The following is a 19,612-nucleotide window of genomic DNA, read 5'->3' on the forward strand; positions in this document are numbered from 1 at the left end:
AAATGCACTTGAAACAGTCACAGTTGTTCATGATGAAGCACGTGGCTTCTTGCCCTCAGCAGGGCATGTGGAAGAAACCAAAAGGATTTGTTGTGTCTGTTGGGCAGCATGTCCTACTGAAGCAGGCAGAGGATCAGGACTTCTCTATCCTCTCAGATCTACTTGAGAGCCAGGCAGTCCCTGGGAAAGCCACATGCACTTTTCAATCCATGGAGGCTCTGGGGTCAACCTGCCAGAGGTTCTTCCAGCCTGCTCTCACACACAAGCCCAGAGAATACTTCACAATAGCTGTATCCCTGGGTTTCCCACCAGTTTCCAGGATGTGCCATGCACTTTAACCATGCTCAGTTAAGTCTTCAGCTATCAAGTAACTTAGTCTCTCCAGGGCTTAAATTGCCCATGATTCCAGCAGGTTTTCTTGCCTTCACCTCATTGCTTTCCTGTTTCTCAGTATCTCCTTTGTAGAGAGAGAGCCTCCTCATTTGCATCACTGGAGTTTGCAGGCAGGACCCTTCCCTTTGCCTGTTGTCTGTCATCTCCTCTCTCTTCAGCAGCATGGTCACTGCTGCTGTGCATCTCTGGGAGGTGGCTTTAGGTCTTGGGTGTGTATAGAAAGGAAATGAAAACTAAGGGGGCATCCACTGTCAGTAGGCTCTCTTGGCTTATGTCACACTGCACAGTATTTGAGTTTCCGCAATAGTACAGTCCCGTCTGTGTCCATAGGCACTTTGTTAGTGGTTATGGTTATTTGGGAATTCATCCATGGTTATTGGCTAGGAACGAAAGGAAAAAGTAACTTATTTCCACTGAGGATGTTAACTGTGTCTCAGAGCAGCCTTGCTTTTCCTTCTGAAATAACTGATCACACATTTGTGGTCATGTGCTTTCTCCCAGCAGTCGTAAGAAGAGCTTTATTCTTGTCTTTGAAGACAGATTGAAGTCTTTCACTTATGTAAACATCTGCAGAGGAAGAGAATAATGCTGGAAGTGATAGAGATCTGCTTATTGATAGAGCTTCTCTTGCTTTAGCATTGCAGCTGACTCTGACCTGTTTGCTTCCTCACCCTCAGCCCAAGCGGGGGAATCCAGGCGCTTTCCCCAGCACAGCCATATCCTCCAGACCACCTGCACTTGTTCCTTTGCAAGCTTGGCTCTGCAGCCCCTTTCTGGCCTGCCAATTTGTGGTGCATGTACATGGGGGTACCAGATGGAAGACAAAGGAATTGCTTCCTTTTTATCTGCTCTCTTCAAGCTTCCTGAACTTCCAGGGTCAATAATTGCATTTATTCCTTACTGCTTTTCTTGCTTACCTATTTCTAAGGATAGAGTAATAAAACTTGGGATGTTAAGTGAGTTTAAATCCACCTCTGTACAAGCCTCCTAATTATTTCTTTGCAGTCTGTGTGTCTGTGTAATGCTCACACAGGATGCTGGTGTGACTGGTGCTTAGGCTAACAGCCCCATGCACTGCTTGAGGAGTGCTATTTGCTGGAATTCTATTGCAGACACCTCTTGAAATGCTCAAAATTAGCACACTGCTGCTATAAACAAGAAATTAAGAAAGCCGCAGGCTCCATAAAGAAATACTTCAGCCATCCAAGCTCCTGAATATCCAGGGGAAGCCATAACAACTAACATCTAATATTAAATGCTCTGTAGCATAAAGAAGGCACTGTGGAGCCACTTGTTAAAGCACAAATGCCTTGTCAGTACAAGGGATGGAAATGATGGATATTTTTGGAATATCTGAGGGAGTGAGAGAGAAGAGAGCATGCACAGGAACATCAAGGAAAGGGAATCTTACAGATTTCTGTCAGCTGATAGACAGAGGTGGGGAGGGGGCTGCAAAAGCCGCTTGCAGTCTGTTGTGGAGATAGTGAGCGAAAGGAAAAGACAGTTCTTAGGAGTTCAGAAATTCAACCATAGAAAAGAACAAGAAAGATGCTGTCTATCCCAGGGTTTTGTCCAGAGGCAGATTCTGTTGCTGGGCCTATAAATGACTCTTACTAAGAGCTTATTCTGTAGCCTTTAGGCTAGATTTACTTAGGCTTTCCCCTGGCAACCATCTGGTCGGTTGGTTTTTTCCTCTGTTAAATTAATCGAAGTCTACTTTAAGCCAGTGATGAGAGCACCTTTTCTGCGAGCACTTTGAACAGCTCAGATGGTCGTCTTGTCCTGGTTTGCTTATAAGCTTTTTGGCACAAAGGCTCAGTGCACGAACTAGTGGTTTCTATCAGCTTGAGGATCTAGGGTGTGCAGGCATGTTGGTCTTGTGTTTTCAGAGCTCCTGAACTTAGGCTTGTTGCCTGATGAGGCAGTATTTCAGGTGTTCTGGAAGAGATCCTGTGGTCAGAACTCTCTCAGTAATGGATGCATAGGCATTGATGAAACTCAGAAATGTAAGTTTTGGTTGAGTGTATTCTTAGAGAAGATACTTGAGCTCTAGTAGCTGAATATTATCAGGTGTCACGGAGACAAAAGCTGTCATTCATTAGCAGTGGTCATTTTGACAGTCAGAACACGTATTGTTTGCTTTTGGCTTTGAGGAAAATAATGTATTTGTCCATCTATGCTCATATTCCAAAAACTCTGGTGAAAAACATGCATTAGCCATAACATGGTATCAACATGACTTGTCACCAAAGTGGTGTCTGTTGAGAATGAGAAGCAGAAACTTCTCCAAGGAGAGCTTCACCCATCTTCCCATGGTGCCCGGTACTATTGGGTGGCCCTTGACTAACTTTGAACCTCGAACTTGCCATTACACCTCCTGTGAGTTGAGCTGTCTCCAGGCATGCTGTCCTGTGTGAGACACCACCAAAGGTTTGGGGATTTAATGGGTTTGGAAAGACTCCACTTCCTTGGTGATCCCCAGATATGACACATGTAGGAAAATCTGAGAGCTCTGAAGTGGGTTTGGGTTTGCTGAGCTGGATCCATACATGGTCCATACAGTCAATTTTCACTGGGAAGATAACCTCCTATCTCCTGTTCTTTCTCTGATTCTTAGGAAGCTTCTCTGAGAGATAACTACACCATTGCTAGGCCGGGATTATGATCTGCTGTGTTTTTTGTGGAGGAGCATTTGCAATAAGATAGAAAACAAATGCTCACTGCAAGGGGGAAGGCAGGATGCAGGTAGAAATGCTGCAGGGGTCGACAGAATTGGGTTTATTTTACTTGCTTATTACTTCCTGCCCTACAACACCTAAACACAGGACTGCTCTTCCCTGGTAAAGAGGAGGAGTCCAGTAGGCAGGAGCGGGAAGGGTTCTTTCTCTCCAGGCAAGCAGAAGTGTTGTCTCCTCCTCCCTGAAGTGAAGCTCTTGGTAAGGTACGGTTATTGCCATGTGTGTGCTAATAGCTCTTTGGTATTGTTTTGCAATCTGAAGCCCACTGGTGGACCATAGGCTGTACAAAAGGGTGAGTGTAGCTGCCTGCTAGCCAGTTCCTCTCTTCCATTTTAAATATTTTTGCTTTCTGCTTGCTTGCATGGGGCTGCAGCCAAGATACGCCAGTAAGTTTCACCTCCATTAATGATATCAAACAGAATCCTGTATAAACTAACCCTACTGCAATGACTAACACTGCTGCTTTTGTAACAGGACAGAGCTCTGCAGTAGATGTTACCAGTGCATGAATGTGTGGAAAAGGACATGTATATTCATCATGGGCATGCTTAGGCAGCATTGTCGATGGGATATTCTTTCAGTATCCACAACGGCTGTTGGTAGACCTTGGAACTTAGTGGGGTCTGCACTCACACACACTCTATGAGTAATGATGTCCCTTGTTGAGGGGCTGCCACAGTCTTCAGGCTAGAGCATAGGAAGCTGCAGTACAGAGGCAGCCTACATTTGGAGTATTTGTTTCTGGGTATTTGTTTCTACCTGAGCCAGGTTGAAGCAGAAGAGGTCTTCACACTGCTTTTTACTCCCTAAGGTGGTTAAGTACCGACACTTACCTTCTAGAAGTTGGTCTTCGGTAAGTTACACACCTGGTTGCCTTACTAGGACCAGCTTCTGACAACTGCTTCTCTCAGCTGTTTACAGAGCAGGAAGGAAAGCAAAAACCCTAAAATGAAGATGAAGCTGCTGTAACTGCGTTATAGTAAGTGCCACGTGAGCTTCTGTCAGGAGTCTCATTCTCTGCATACAGAGACTCCGTTTGCCTTTGTGCTCAGTCACGTTAGTGGGCTGGTTTGCTACCTGACAGCAGGGAGGGAATACTCCAAAGCATTCCCATGGCAGGTTGAAGGGAATGCTGAGGCTTTCAAGGCACATGCTTGAGTCGTCAGCAGGGCTGCTCGGTGCCATCCTGCGCTTGCGAGGCTGTAAGACAGCAGGATGTCTGCCAGCAACTGCAGTCAGGAATAACACCATTCATGTGCTCACCACTACTGTTTCAACAAGAGGGAAGAGGCAGAGGAAGGGGCGACCTGGACTCCTGCTTCCAGGTAGCATTTAGAAAAGAAAACTGAATTGTTGATCATGGGGTTTTGCTGACTTTGAATTGCACAGATGCCTTTTGTGACTTAGGAATAAGAGCATGAATCGTGCTAAAGCCTGCTCCTTTGTTAGGCTCAAAGAAGCAATATCTGATGACATTTCTTAACTAACTCTGACTTTTGTGCTGCCATTTTACCCCGATTGCAGACACAGCAATGCTGTGAAGTTGTTAGCTGGAAAAAAACAGCTCCAGGTCTTAGCACGTATGATAATGTGCTTTACAACTAACGCAGGTTTATTCAGGAATAAAGGTGAATTAACTGGGTGACTTGGTTTAACTAACCTTCTGCTATGTGTAGAACTAGGATGGATTTTGGTCTACAGTTGTGTGTCTGATTACAAAAAGCGTCTTGAAGAAAAAACATAATTTGTTTATGAAAACTGAAATTCACTGTAAGTCACTTAGTCATTTGTATTAGAGCAGCCTTCCTCTGTTGTAAGGACAGAGTTAAGTATCTACTTGTATATGAAAAAACATCTGCAAGTTCAACCATCTTTAATCTTGGGGTCGGTCACCATATCCATGGGACAGTAATGAATGCTGCATACAAATGACCACATTTTATTCGTAGAATCAACCAGATTGGAAAAGCCCTTTAAGCTCCTCAAGTCCAGCCGTGCCCCAGCACTGCCAAGGCCACCACTAACCCGTGGCACTGAGGGCCTCATCTACCTGGTGTATGAACACTGCCAGGGACGGCGACTGCAGCCCTGCCCTGGGCAGCCTGTTCCAATGCCTGAGCACCCTTTGGGGCAGGAATTGTTCCTCAGCTCCATCTAAACCTGCCCTGGTGCAGCTTGAGGCCGGTTCCTCTTGTCCCATCCCTTGTTCCTTGGGAGCAGAGCCCAGCCCCTCCTGGCTCCATCCTCCTGTCAGGCACTTGTAGGGAGCGATCAGGTCCCCCCTGAGCCTTCTCCACACTGAACCCCCCAGGTCCCTCAGCCCTTCCCCATCACACTGTGCTCCAGGCCCTGCACCAGCTCCATTGCCCTGCTCTGGCCCCGCTCCAGCACCTCAAGGTCTCTTGTAGTGAGGGGCCAAAACTGAACACAGGATTCAAAGTGCAGCCTCACCAGTGCCCAGTGAGGGCACTGACAGGCCAGTTCTCAACATTGGAGGAGAAACAGGTGTTGCACATTAAGGCTTTGTGTATGTAACAACATGGGAGACATCAGCAGAAAGCAGATTCTGGAAGTTCAGTAATGTTTGCAGGTTTTTCTTTGAGTGACAAGTGTGGGATTGACTGGGGACTCACAGATTTCTCTGCTTACCTGCAATCAGTAAGCTGTGAATTGTCACAAAATGTATTAACTTCTGTTCTGCTCAAATAACTCTATTACAGCAAAGAATCCTTTGCTGCTTTGCATTCTGATAGCAACCTATGTGCATATGCTGCTGGTGTATATGCACGTAAGTGTTTCTGATGGACACAAGCTGATATCCATATATGCTGAAGGAGTGTATGCAAGCACATGTCTCTCTGCAGTATACAGATTGGTGTATTCTGTACACTGACACCGTGCTTAGGTAGTCTGCACAGGGTCAGATAAATGATCACAGCATTTACTTCCATGTTTCAGTTTGAAAACCCCTTTTCAAATTGATTCCACTAGTTTCAATGTATATGGGATACATTACATCAGGATCAGTCAAGATGGAAAGGTGGGAAATTTGTGTGAGACATTTGATGTAGGACATGGGCAAAATACACAGCCTCTTGAGCTGTGACCCTCTCTGCTGTGCTCTTGGTAGGCAGGTGATCTGCAGCGATGGCAAGGAGCGAGTCTTCTCACATCATTAGGCCAGGCAGTGGCTTTCTGCCTACAGTGAAACTTCCCTCTGCTCTGGGGCAGAATAAGTGCCCTTGTTACCTGCGATCATGAGTAATAAAGAACATATTAATTCACAGCATCTTTCATTTAAAATAGATTCCCTCACACCCACCCTGTTTCTTAATGGTTCGATTGATTGAATGCTTCTCTCCAGTTTGGGGAGTGTGCATGTAGCACCTGAAGTCAGTTTCTCTGGTAAGTACAACTTTATTTCATACCTGAATAAACAACATCTACTGTATTTCATTGTTGCTTGCACACCCTTCCCTCTCGGTACTTCAGCAGCAAACCCTTTCCTACTCCTGTGCACCCAGGACTTGTATTTTTTGTGTATTTTTAATGTGTGCTATGCAGAGGCCATTGCATTTCAGTACCTGGTTTCTTACAGCTCTTAGTGAGATTGAGAATGGGGGAAAGTCTTAAGGGATCGAAAAGTCCCATTTGTTCGAGTTCAGGATGTGTGGGAAAATGTCATATTGGGGTATGTGTCACTGTGCCTGCAACGAAAGGTTTCCAAGTAATTTCTTGCTTCATTTACCTCTTGCAGGGGCTGAATGTGTTTGGAGCTCAAATGTATGTGTTAAATCGCAGACTGCATGCTTGGGGGTGTCATTCTTATTGGGCCTTTCTGTCTTTTTTGTTTTGCTGCCCAAATGAGGTATCTGGAAAAAGGCAAGAGCTCCCTTTTCTTAAATGTCCCACAGGCCATTTCAGCTCTCAGAGCAACAGGTAACTTGCCAGACAGCCTCCTCTGGCTCCTGCACCCTGTCCTCTATACGGATCTTCAGCATTCAGATTCATTAAACATTTCCCTGGCTGGGCATTATGGAGTGGGTTTGATGAAACAGCTTTGTGTTACGCTTTACTCATAAAGCCATTGTTTGCTGTAACTTGGTCTAAGTAGGCCTAATTCATTCGCTGACACACTCCCATATGAGACTGGGGAGGGTGCGCGGGGAGAGGAGCTGCTGCTCGCTTCTGGGGCCGTTGCTTTCTACATTGCTTCAGCACATAATGATGCAAGCTCCTGTATGGTGTCCAAGTAAGTAACACAGTTTGAAGGGCAGAAGCTTTGTCTGGCTGGAGCAATCTGGGAACCGGGACACAGCTCCCGAGCATCAGGGTTCAAAGCTCATTGTTGAAATCATCTTCTTTTCCCGTTCTGTGTCAGCACCAGGGCTGTGATTCAGACAGCTTATCAGTGGTCATCTCTATTGCACGTGCTTTTTCCTTCCATCTGCTCTTCAGCAATTGCTGAGGGAAAGACTTTGTACCTTAGAGGCACTTACTGTCTAGAGGCAACGTTATTTGAGGAGGCTTTTGTTGAAGGCTTCATCAGTGCAAAACCAAATACGCAGTCCTTGCGATTCTGTGCATGGTTTTAGTAGCTGCTGAAGTAGGACGGTGCTTCTTGTTGGGAGTCTTGCAACAGCCACAGCCTGTTTCCCTTTCTGGTGCACTCTGGCTTGCAGATGTGTGTCACCTCCAGTCCCCATCCCGCTGGAGGCACTTCCAGAAGTGATCCAACCCAGCACGAGTGCTGTGGGCCTCTGGAGAGGTTTGTGCCCAGTCCATACAGTCTCACCACGGGTCTACCGAACTGGATTGAAACATCTTCTCCAAGCACATCCTTTCTGCTGTACCATCCTATAAATTCCCTTTTCTTAAAGCAGTTTATTAATGCTGTAGCTACAAGGGCTACACGTCAGCCCTCTTCCCCTGCCTGAATTTAAGAGTGGAAAAATAGGAACCAAAGAAGATCACTTTCTAGCAGGAAGGCAATGCCATGTTGTTCACTTAAAAGCTCTCCTAGCTGCACTTACTCGGTGGATTTCTGTTTTCAAGGGTCCTAATTTGTCTAAAATTCCCCCTGGTCAAACTGTATTTTAATTGCATTTGAAAACGTAGAGGGTTTATTACAACAAACACTAATGAAGAGGAGATCTTAGCCCCAATCCATTGGATGGTCATCTTGAAGCTGAAGTTGATAAATTCTGTGGAATGCAGGGTTTGTTTTAAGCCATCTTTCAGGAATGTACCCCTGACAAATGTCAAAGTCTGTAGCGTTGTTATAGGGAAATCCTGTACTGGTATGTGCCTGTGTTCTAAAGCAGTGATTATCATTGCACTTGCAACCTTTTTCCAAGGCTGAAAATCTGTAAACCAATGTAAAGCGCACTTGAGCAAGGCAAGTGTGCGTGTTTCTGAATAGAATCTGTACTAGTGCAAGGGTTGAGTGCTGTAGTCATTAACTTCTGTTGGCATGTGTGTTCCAGTTAAACAGATTGGATAGGTCTGCACCAGTACAGATACTGCATGCTGTAGGTTGAAGTTTGCAGCAAAGCATGTCTTGCATTCTTCCAGCAAAAGTGCTTTGTTAGCGTAGCTCTTGCATGTTGAAGTGCTAAACTAAGGTATAGCATGTCTCAGTGAAAGAGCTACCAGCTTATCTAACATGCATGTTGTCAGTAAGAGATCCATAATAACAGGTTAATTTTACATTGCAGTACTGAAGTGCAACAGAAAACACTTGGAATTTGCACTGCAAATCATGCTTTAATTGATGGTGTCTTGAACGTAGCCTACCTAAGCCTTAAAAATTGCCTAGTGCGCTGAGGCACACTACTTTCTTCTAGCACTGCAGAGATCTTGGATCACTGTCTGCTTCTAAGTGGTGTAGTAACAGAAGTGTTAGTAATGATTTCAAGGTAGAAGCTGTTTTCCTGCTGCAGGAAACCTAAATATACTGAAGATGGTCAGTTGGTCATTTGTGAGTGTTTTCAGTTCACTGTGTTGGCTGTAATGAAAAGATGATCTGGACTTACCCAGCAGGTAGCACCCTGATACGCATCACCCACTGGGAAGAAGCAGGGGCTCGCTGCTGCCTCTGTGCAGTGCTGAAGCCCCAACTCCCCTGATGCCTGCAACTCCTACCAGCTTGTGTAGAGCCAAAACACCTCCAGAGAAAGCTTCTCTGTAAAGCTGTAGCGGGCATTTAGGCTCAGCACAGGGCTGCCCAAGGAGGAACCCAGAAGTAGTGGTGCTGCCAGCTGCCTTGCCTCTTCCTCAGCCTGGGGACCAGAGCGCTTCTCGGCATCTGGGAGATGCCTCTGCACTGAGGCACCCCTCTTCTGGGCTCGATTTCAGAGGAGTATCAAGGCTCCTTTTGGATGTTGGCCTTCCAGCTCTGAAAAGGGCATGTGCATTTGGACTAGCAGAGCCCTCTGTCTTTCCATACATGGTATTCTCAAACTGCTCAGTGGAATTCAGGTAATTAGCAAAGGTCTGACCTGCATATGGGTTAGTGCGATTTAGTCACCAGTTCCTGTTTCCTCCAGTTTCACAGAGAACACCCCTGAGTGCTAGAGCTTTGAGTCAACTAAAACAAAGAGAAGCAGCCAGCTCCCTTTTGACTGTGATTCTGAGTAATAGTGTGTGCAGAAAACCTAATAAATAAAACAGCGAAATGGAGACCTATTTATAGAGATCAGTTTATAGCCTTCATCGTATCCTTATATTAGCAAGCTGGTGCAAGAGCCAAAGGAGGATGTGTGAGTGGAAGCCTACTACAGAAGCTATAAACTGATATTGCTGCTGCTTAGCTCTCCCAGCATCCTTTGCTATCTGTATTTACCTAGGCTTTGTTAAATTCATTCACTCTTAATTGGGTTCTGTTACACAGAGTTGCAGCTCTGGCGCAGTTCTTTGTACCATACCTTTGTTATTTGTCCTTTCAGGTTTTGCTGCAGCAGTTGAGCATGTACGTGCCTTCTTAAATCACCTCCATTTAGGTCCTTTTGGGGGGTCCTCCCCTCACAGTAGGAGGGGGAAGACATGTGGAGGCATGCGACAGAGAGGAGCTCCCTGCTGCTCCACGCTCAGTCCAAATCCAAAGTCCCTGTGGATTTGCTCTGGGAGCCTTCCCTGACACACAGAGGATTGCTGCTGCTCCAACACTGATGCAGCATTCTGCTTTATTCGATGCGATTGAAATGATTCCCTTCTCTTCATCCTTTTAGTTACTTCAGCTTTTAGGGATGGTTTAGTTCTTATGCTGACAAGTGCTAGAGGAGGTAATGTATGGCATGCATTTTAAAGAGCTGAGAACTGAAGCATTAGGCCACATCTAGGGAGAGTGACTCTTCCATGTTGTAGGCTCATCTCCCTTGTCACGCAGTGTCCTTCACTGCTTGCCAGGGGAAACTGGGAATCTACAGCTAACAACATGCTAGAAAACATAAGCTCTAGCCACTCGCAGCAGCTGGAGGAAGTGTGAAGTAAATTACCTTCACACCCATACCGGTTCTTCTGCTCACACATAAACACTTTCTTATGTGAGATTGTGTATCAGGATCAATCTTCCCATATGACTGACTGATTTTCCCTCCTGCACTGGGCACAGCATTGAGTTGGCACCGCTTCAGAGATGTGGGGAGACGAGCTCAGTGCCGAGCAGCCCCTTTGCCATAACAGCTGGAACAGCAGCAGAATCAGTTCAGGAGCCCTCACATGACTAAACAGGCTAATTCCAGAACAGAGCCTGACCAATGTCAGGGAAGAACAGGAGCTGGAAATAGCTATTTCCGCATGTGTTTGTGTCAGGTTTCTAGCGGCCCACTCTTGCGCTTCCAACTGTTTGTGGTCTCAGGACCATCTCCCCCTCCTGTCATTCCTGTGGGAGCTGGCTCTTTTGCACGGGAGTTGAGAGTGAGGAATCGTTTTGGTTTGTCTGTCTGGAAAGAGGTTTGCAACAGAAGTGTTACATAGCTCCTCTTTGTTTTTTCAGAGTGAAAGAATTGAAAAAGGCCAAGGAACTTGAAGATACGCAGCAGCATCCCGTAGCAATGTGACATTGCTTTTCAGACTGTTTTCATTTTCTGTTTTTAGCAGAGACATGCAACAACAACAACAACAAAATACCCACTGCAGGTCTGGAAATACCAGCTGCAGGATTTTAACAGTAATGTTTTGGTCATTGCATTTGCACTTTCATGGACAACTTTTAATTTGTTCAGCAAGACATCTTGGAACTCAATCTTCTGTTGGATCATGGGGAAAAACAAAAGACACCAGGAGGAAATTGTGAGTTGCTTCATTCTCCGAGAAGGAAGAAGCGATTAATTATCCTTTTCATATAGGGCTGTATTAAACAACATGTGGAACTGTACAAATATTATACCAAAAATATTGTTAAGAAAAGGTGGGAATGCACAAGCAACACGAGAATGCTGTTCCTGCACCTGTCGGTCATCTCCAAGCAACTGAAGCTTTGAGAGTCTCAGTGGAGGGGCTTTAGATCAGTACATCTTTATGGGGTCCATGCATCCTCATTTCCTTCGCACTTCTGTCCTTTGTGTTTTATTTAAATCTCTACAGCACACTTAATGCAACTTTTTTAATCTGCAGGTTTTTAATACATCCCGTGGGAACTTAGAGGAGGGGTTGGTGTGCGAGACAAACGGGTAACGCGAGGAACGGAGAGAGCAGCTTAAGCAAGTTTAAACACTTCTTGTTTTGTTCTTGTTTTACTAGAACCTGCAAACATATCAGTGGTCATGTCCTTCCTCTCATGTTCAGCACTTTATTTTCTAGCCTTACTTTCATGGACTGTTGTTTTAATTCAGTTCTTCAGATGGGTTGTGAAACACGTAGCTTTTTATCTTGAGTACTCGTCCAACCTCTTGTTGTTTTGCAGTCACACACATACGTTGCCTGGACATTTTATACCACCTAAAGATCAGAGTGGTGCTGCATTCTGGCCAGTAACTTTCTTATTTTGGCTACTTCATCAAAATCTGGGCAGTTTCTGTATATATAGAAGGTAGAAATGGAAAATGAGAAAAAAAAACTATTTGAAAGGGAATATATTGATTAATTACTAAATATTTTATTCACAAAGGGTCAATAACTTGGCAAGATAAAATTATTATTTGTATAGTTTTGTCTGAATGAACGAGCAGAGTGTGGATGTATTGTTTGTACATACTGTATATAATAAAACAAAGAGATATGTGCATGAACTCAAGACAAAGAAATGAACAAAGCAAAGCATTAGTGGCTATGGTCTGTACAATGAAACAAAAAAAACTTTATTTCACTATAAAAATCTTTATTTTAAATGTTCTTTAGAAGAACATTTTTGCTAAAGCATGACTTAAATGGCAAAAAAAAAAAAAAAAGAGCTGCTGTATTTAGACTTAGGAAAAAAAAAAGGCAGAGCAACATTAATTAAAAAAAAAAAGGAAAAAAAGAGAAAAAAAAAAGGATCTGTTTACATTTGATTTTGGCTACCAGGACCTTGGGTTGGTTGGTTTCATTTCGTTCTTCCTGCCTCCTTCTTCCCCCCCCCCCCTTTTCTTTCTGGGTATATTTTATTTTGCCAATGGTGCCAAGTAATGTGAATGCTGATATCGCTTAAGAAAATTGAGTTACTTTTGCAAAGCAGATAATCATAAGAGTACAAAGAAACCTGTATCTAGCTTCACACCATACACTCACTCCAATAATGAACACTTAGAATGAGCATAAAACCTTAAAAAAAAAAAAAAAAAGACAAAAAAAAAGACAAAAAAAAATAGTACAAAAGTAGGAAATATGTTTCACATTTTCATCTCTCCTGCTGGAAGTCCGAAAATGTCATAAAATTGCACAAAAAATTAAAAAAAATTAAGTAAAACTTTAAAAAAAAAAAGATGCAAACTGATCTCGTAGGGGTGTCATGGTATATTATTGCTATTTCCACATAGTGAGGAGCCAAAGAAATTAGGTGGTTTGTAAATTGAACTACTCACTTAAAGCTGTCACACAGTTCTTGGCAATGGGAACCAGGTTCTGAGCTTCAATACACAGGAATGTAAGGGAAGGAACTCCTGAGGTGCGTGGCGTTGCTGTGGGTTCTGTCCACGTGTCTGAGCTCAGAAGCTGCTCCCGTGTGTTGTTCTGCTCGTGGCAGTTTGAATGGACCGGTGTAGATTTGGGATGTTGGTTTTGGAATAGTTGTTCTTGCTTGATCCCGGCCACCAACGCAATGTGTAAATGCGAGGCTTGTTGTGAAGCCTAAAAATACTCACACATTAAGAAGCTTTTAAACTGGTGTCTTTAAAAAGAAGAGTGAAAAACAAAGATTGTTGGGGGGGGGAAAAGGAAAACTGGGGTCAGTGCTCTTGGTGCCTTTTCTATAATTGTACCTGTTTTTAATTACTTCTTTTCACTGCCAGCATTGAATTACAGTAGATGTGCTATAGCTCATTATCCGAATTCTCGTGTACATTTCTGAACTGCTGCTTTATGACCTGATTCAATTGGAAATGACAAGGAATTGGCCTGGTGCTCACACCTGCCTGTGGGCAGCCTCCGGCCTCCATTCACTGGGTGGAATTGGGACCTGAACCGCTAAATTCTCCTCTTGCGCAAAAAGGGAACAGGAGACGCCGAAGAATTCCCTTTGGAATGAATTGGAAATGCTCTGTATTAATACTGGAAGAACTCCTTGACATTTTGAAAGCAAAATGTTGCTCCCATTCACCAATACGTGACAATATAGAATCGACCTTTTCCTGACAAGAGTAGTGACCTCAGTGGAAATGTTTGAACTCCCTGTCTTTACAGCAAAGCGTTCAGTAATATACAGAGCTATTTCGAATTACTCTTCCAGATCCATGGGCCTGGTGGTGTATCTACCAATCTAGATCCTGCTTCAGCCAAACCTCTAAGCGTGTACTTGCTGTTAAACATGCAAGCAATTCCATGGGCACACTGGAACTACTCGCATGCTTGGAGCTAAGTACGGCTTCGAAGTGCTTTGTTGTGTCAGGCCATAACCCTTCAGTGTACCACTGGGGAGTTAAAGACTCCCCTGCAGTGAAGTGATTCCCGCTCACCCTTTTCTTGGTTGTGGAACTTAACGTTTTCATGGAAGATGAGTAAGTGCAGCTTTCCAGGAAAATTCGAATTCCCAAGTGCTAGGAGCCAGAGCTTCTGTCTTCTGATCATGGAATTGCTCCTTTGTGAAACACATTCGACAGCAGAAATACTGTGTGAAAGAAATACAGAATATAACATGAACCCCCTCTCTGGTTGCACGCTTATGGCAGTTCCACACAATAGCTGGTGCCCAATGGGGGGTCCCCAAGACTTGCATGTAAAACTAGTATAGATGTCTTCTCTTTTGTAAGTTTTATTTTTGTAACCGTGCATGTAAAGCATCACTGAATCAATGGATCTGTTGAAGAACTCAGCTGCTGGAACCATGCAAAATGTTTTGAATTGCCCTTAAAATATGGAAAATGTTTTCTGAATGCTTTATATTCTTTCTGCTGTAAATTAAAAACAAAGAAAATTTCCCCATACAAAGCGTGTGCCTTTCTGTAACCTTCTCATCCTGCTGAGTGCTGGAGTGCCCTGTAGTCACTGTAACCCTGAGAAAAGGGTGTTTCTTCTATTACATGACCTGCTTGTAAATCGAATCTAGTTTCTTATGGGTTATAATCTGAACAGCCCATACCCTACCCGCAAGCAGGGGAATGGGAGAAGAGGATTGGAAGGGCGAACACGGAAAAACACACCTGGGGCGAGGCAAAGGCAGTTTAATGAGTAATGGGGGAAAGGGATGACATAAGAACAAGTGGTGCAGAGGCGGTCACACAGCACATCCCGCCCCCCGAGCGCTCGCGGTGCTGCTGCACCACTTCCAAGGGGCTGCCGCATGGAGCCGGGGTCTTGGGTGCATCAATCCTGCACCGCACCGGAGCTGTCCGGAGGAAGGGGGGGGGCGCCCCTTGCAGCGCGCACACAGCAGGGACCCGGGGCTCTGCGGGGCTGAATGGAGCGGGGGGAGGTGACTAGCACGGCGGTAACAGCCCCGCAAACACACGCCCCCGACAGTAGCGTCAGGCCCGGGGGCGTGGTTTATCAGGCCCCGGCCCTTGCGGGGGGGCGGGACGCCGTGTGACCACGCCCTTTTACGGGGCGTGGCTTTCATGCTCCGCCCCCGGCCGCTCCCGGGTGTGTCGTCATTTCCTGGGCGCTGCCGGGCTGCGTGGGTCTCACGTTGGGTTCCGTCTGGGCGCTTCGACCCGCCGGCAAGATGTGAGTGCGGGGCCGCGGCCCGGGGAGCTGTGGAGCTGCGCTAGGCCGGGCCGAGGCGGCCGCTTCCGGGGGGGGGGGCGGCGGGAGCAGCCGCAGGCCTGTTGCGCTGCGCGGGGTAGGCCGGGGGCCTCTGTGGTGGCTTCCGGGAGCTGCTGTGTGGCCGCTGCTGGGCGCGGACGGTGGCCGGAGACCGAGCCCCGCCGTCGCTGGGTCCGCACGGCCTGAGGCGCGGCCCCGGCTGCTACCGGAGCGCTCGGCTCCCTGTCGGGCGGGCGGTGCCGTCCCGGGGCTCTGTGGTGGCTGGGTGGAGTCCGGCCAGCCCCAGGCGGGTCTGAGAGCTCTGCCCGCGCAGCCGGAGCGCTGGAAGCGCGTTCTGGTGCCTGAGTGGGGGCTGAGTTTGGAAGCGCTGCGCTCAGGAAGAGGTTTCATTTCCGACGCTCCAGTCTGGGAGCAGCGGTGAAAGAGCGGCTTCAGTGCCAAAACAGAGGAGTGGTTGTACTGTGTTGTGCGTGCGCTGCGTTTGAGCCTTGTCACAGGCTTCTTGGTTCGCTCGTTGTGTGCATGCGTGTGCACATGTTGTTCGCATGTTGTGTGCAAACTAGAAGTCAGTCTGTAAATGTAGCCAATACTCAGATTCAGCCCTTTCGAGTGTGCACTCAGTAGTACATGCTTCTGATGCAGAAGAAATGAGAATGTGGGAGAGCAAATGAAGTACAAATAGATGTAGAGGGATGCAACAAGAGCACGGTGAAACTGGTGTGAGAAGCACATGCAGAGGTTCGTGCATCCGTTACAGAGATGCAGGGCGTTGTAGCTGGTAAAGAGAAGTGGATAGCCTGAGCTCAGAGCCGAGCAGAGATGAATTCTTGTCTATGCTGAATGCTTTTTCTTTCTTGTGCTTTCTCTTGCTCTGTGTTAACTGCTTCAAAAGAACAGACAGAGGCAAGCACTGTTAAGGGTGTGTAGTTAGAATTAAGCTTCTGTATTTAATATTTTGTAAATTTCTGTAGCTGGAAACTTAGGCCCTGTGAGCCACTGTAGGAGTTGTCACATGCGTTACTGCAAACCATAGTATTAGCAATCCACGGCCGTTGTTTAGCATGTTGAGCAATTCAGTGGCAAGATGTTTGGGACACTGCATGACTTACACTTCTTCTCAGTTGTTAAAACATCACTTCTCCAGCAGGAAACCGCCCCATATTTATTCCAAGGATGCAAGTTCCCAGTTGTCAGGAATGTCAGATAACTTGTGTACAATAAGGGTATTGACTTGAAACCAAAACCACAGCCTGTCCAAAGCTGAACAGAATAATGGTGACTTTCTTTACTGCAGGTCAGCCAGTGTTCCTGGGAGCTCAAATGTGGCTGCTGGCAGTAACCGTCGTCTTCAGCAAACTCAACACCAAGTAGATGAGGTAAAAGTCTAGTCTGATATCAGCATATATCAGTTTTACTTTCAGGAAATTTGTATAATTTATATTGGAAGGGATGTTTTGGGTGGTTTCCTCTTCATTATGTGAAGGGGAGGCCTGGCATCGTTCACCTTGCTTTGTTATACTTGTGTCATCTTAACTCTTGCAAAGGTTAAAAAGGAAAACCCATTCAGCTGGAGGAAGAGCAAAGTTACCACTGTCAGACGTTAGCTGCAAATCTAATGCTTGAGGATTTGGCATAAGATAAAAACCTTTGTTCTTACAGAGAACAGGCTTATCTCTCATCAATAGCAAAGGAGGCTGACTGTCAAATATGACACCTATGGATTTCTGCAGAGCCCAAAAGCCAGGCTGGCTACCGACAGTGGTGTTTGACATGTGGTTGACTGTCATGTGTATATGCTTCAGCTCCTTCTGAAGCGGATGAGGAATTCTGCCCCAGGTTCAAGGGAATGCCAGCACTCCTGGCATGTTAAAGTAGGCATTAGGGACTTCCAGCCACAGGCGGATTTCACAGTTTTGTGTAAGCTTATGGCTGGGTTTACTAAAGGCAATAGCTCCTACTTGAGAAAAGCACATTGAGAGTATTGTGTGTTGCTGCCTGTTGCCTGCAGTTCCACACTGGTTGGTACCACTGATAACTTTAAGCATTAACTGATGCAGGTTGTTGACATCATGAGAGTGAACGTGGACAAGGTATTGGAGCGAGATCAGAAGCTGTCAGAGCTGGATGACCGTGCTGATGCACTGCAGGCAGGAGCTTCCCAGTTTGAGACCAGTGCAGCCAAGCTGAAAAGAAAGTATTGGTGGAAGAACTGTAAGGTAACCATGGCTTGTCTACTGTACAATACACTATACCATACTGCAGTGAAGGCTATTACTATTACAGTCAGCATCTCAAAAGGCAGAAATGACTTTATCCGATGTTACTTAAGTTACATCTGTTTTTTACGATGTGGTGTAGTGGTTAGATAAAGTAACCAAAAGCTGGATTACCAGTGGTGCTACTTGGTGCAAGACTCTGTCTGATGTGGTAATGGCCAGAGGGAAACACCTCAGTAATCTGAGGCTTTGGGGAACAGGAAGAAGGCAGCCAAAAATGCATGGGTTGAGTAAAAGTGCAGGAAGTATTAGAAAGCAGAAAGAGCTCACTCAGACTTTGGAGCTGTTGGCAAAGGTTAGAATAATCTTCAGTGAGCAGCAAAAATGGTGAAAGACACGGTATAGGGTGAGAGTGGAAATGGGGTTTAATAGTTCTTGACTCCTGCTTGTATGGTCACCTGCGCCAGGCTTTGCATGGAGGCACAGTGGAAAAGAATTTGGTCTGCTTTGCCTGTGTGCACAGCCTGCTTTAGAGTGTGTCTTGAGCTTGCTTACTGAGGAAGTGTTACTTGCTGTGTTGGATTTAGCACTTGGTGCAAAAGTACCTTGCAGTGGCTGTGTTTCTGTACCCTGGAGGCCAGTTAATGCTGCTGCCTGCTTTGTAGTAAGTGTGTATGGCTTTCTTCACAGATGTGGGTGATATTGATAGCTGTTGTTATCCTGATCATCATCATCATTGTTGGTAAGTTTTACCAAAATGGGGGTTTCTCATAGAGCTGGAATAGATGGTGTTAATTCCCTGATGGGTACAGCTTAAATAACGCCACGATACTCAGCTGGAAGTATATAAACATTAGTTTGAAATAGCAGTGAGTGGTGAACTGTGACCACTGTGGGAGCTCCAATAGCTGAATCTCAACCACTTTATGCAGTGAAACATGTGACAGTGAGAACAGCAAGGACTTGGAATACAGGAACAGCCTTGGTTTTGTACAGCTGTGTGTTGCAGTAGTGTAAAGAGAGATACAATTTCCCCTCCCTTGTCCGAGAACTTTTTTTTCTTGTCCCCCAGCTTCTGGCTAGATAAATCCAGGGTGTCAGTTCCAGGGGCACTGCTGTGGTAGTAGAGACTTTGCTGCTGAGTGCAGTGATACTAATGCTGGGTCGTGACAGCAGACCAGGAAATGTACAGTCCAGTGTTTGATCTGAATTCTCCTTGATCCCCAAGCATTTCATGGGAGGACAAAGTTTGCTTGTGCTGTAATACAGTAAGAAACACCGCATAACCATTGCCAACAGATGTGTAGTCTTGGGTGAGAAATACTGGTGTGCAAGCACAGAGGAAAACTAAAACTAGGAAAGCCACTATAGGGAACTCTTAAATATCTCTTTCGTTATCTCTAGTATATGAGGTTCTTTGCCTGCAGCACTGTCAGGGCTGAAGGAGACTGTCCTTTGTCCAACCTCTTTCTTCTTTTTGTAGTCTGGAGCGTATATTCATGAGTTACAGGAAGAAACTCGGATCCCCTGGAGGTGCCTTATCTTCAGCCTCTCCACTTGAAACCCGCTGCCTTTTTCAGCCCATTTACTGCTGTTTAAAGCCAAACTGTTTTGATTACTGAGATGTTAGAACTAACTTCACCTTGTTGCCTTAAGACACTCCTGCCATTAATCACTAACAAGCACGGCCCGTCTCACGAGGTGCCTTGCCTGGCGCTGGGCTGGCCCCGCTCGGTGCCGGGCTCCGTGTGCTGCCGTTACCTGGGACCAAGCGGCGCGGGAGCCCGGTTTGGGGGGGGGGGGTGGGGGGGTGGTGGCACCGCCTACCGGGGAGGGGCGAGTGGTGCCGCACGTGGCGGCGGGGCAGGCGCGCGCACGGGGTCCGCGTGCGGCGGCGCGTGAGGGGCGGGGACGCGCGAGGGGCGGTGT

At 46.0% G+C, this 19,612-nt stretch overlaps 2 protein-coding genes across 3 annotated transcripts in view; both read left to right on the forward strand.

Moving 5' to 3' along the window:
- Window positions 1-11,356, forward strand: part of CAMTA1 (calmodulin binding transcription activator 1) — a 221,624-nt gene extending 210,268 nt beyond the window's left edge. For both annotated transcript variants that reach the window (XM_080631333.1, XM_080631332.1), the window contains 2 exons: window positions 3,393-3,423; window positions 11,128-11,356. In XM_080631333.1, coding sequence (XP_080487459.1) covers window positions 3,393-3,423; window positions 11,128-11,160 — 64 coding nt within the window. In that variant the 3' untranslated portion in view covers window positions 11,161-11,356. The remainder of the gene's footprint in view (window positions 1-3,392; window positions 3,424-11,127) is intronic.
- A 3,972-nt stretch (window positions 11,357-15,328) lies between these two features.
- VAMP3 (vesicle associated membrane protein 3) lies at window positions 15,329-19,465 on the forward strand. Its single transcript, XM_080631389.1, has 5 exons — window positions 15,329-15,428; window positions 16,762-16,843; window positions 17,525-17,683; window positions 18,374-18,425; window positions 19,167-19,465. Coding segments are annotated over exons 1-5 (315 nt in total). The 5' UTR covers window positions 15,329-15,426; the 3' UTR covers window positions 19,187-19,465.
- The last annotated feature ends 147 nt before the right edge of the window (window positions 19,466-19,612 follow it).

This window comes from Psittacula echo (genome assembly GCF_963264785.1).
Source record: "Psittacula echo genome assembly, chromosome: 17".
In the NCBI taxonomy this organism is placed as follows: Eukaryota; Metazoa; Chordata; class Aves; order Psittaciformes; family Psittacidae; genus Psittacula; species Psittacula echo.

What these genes read in the sequence shown, in the direction of transcription:
- VAMP3 (XM_080631389.1), top strand. An exon ending in CTCAACACCAAGTAGATGAG is followed by an intron (nt 16,844 to 17,524) that starts GTAAAAGTCTAG and finishes TAACTGATGCAG; the next exon opens with GTTGTTGACATCATGAGAGT. An exon ending in GATCATCATCATCATTGTTG is followed by an intron (nt 18,426 to 19,166) that starts GTAAGTTTTACC and finishes TTCTTTTTGTAG; the next exon opens with TCTGGAGCGTATATTCATGA.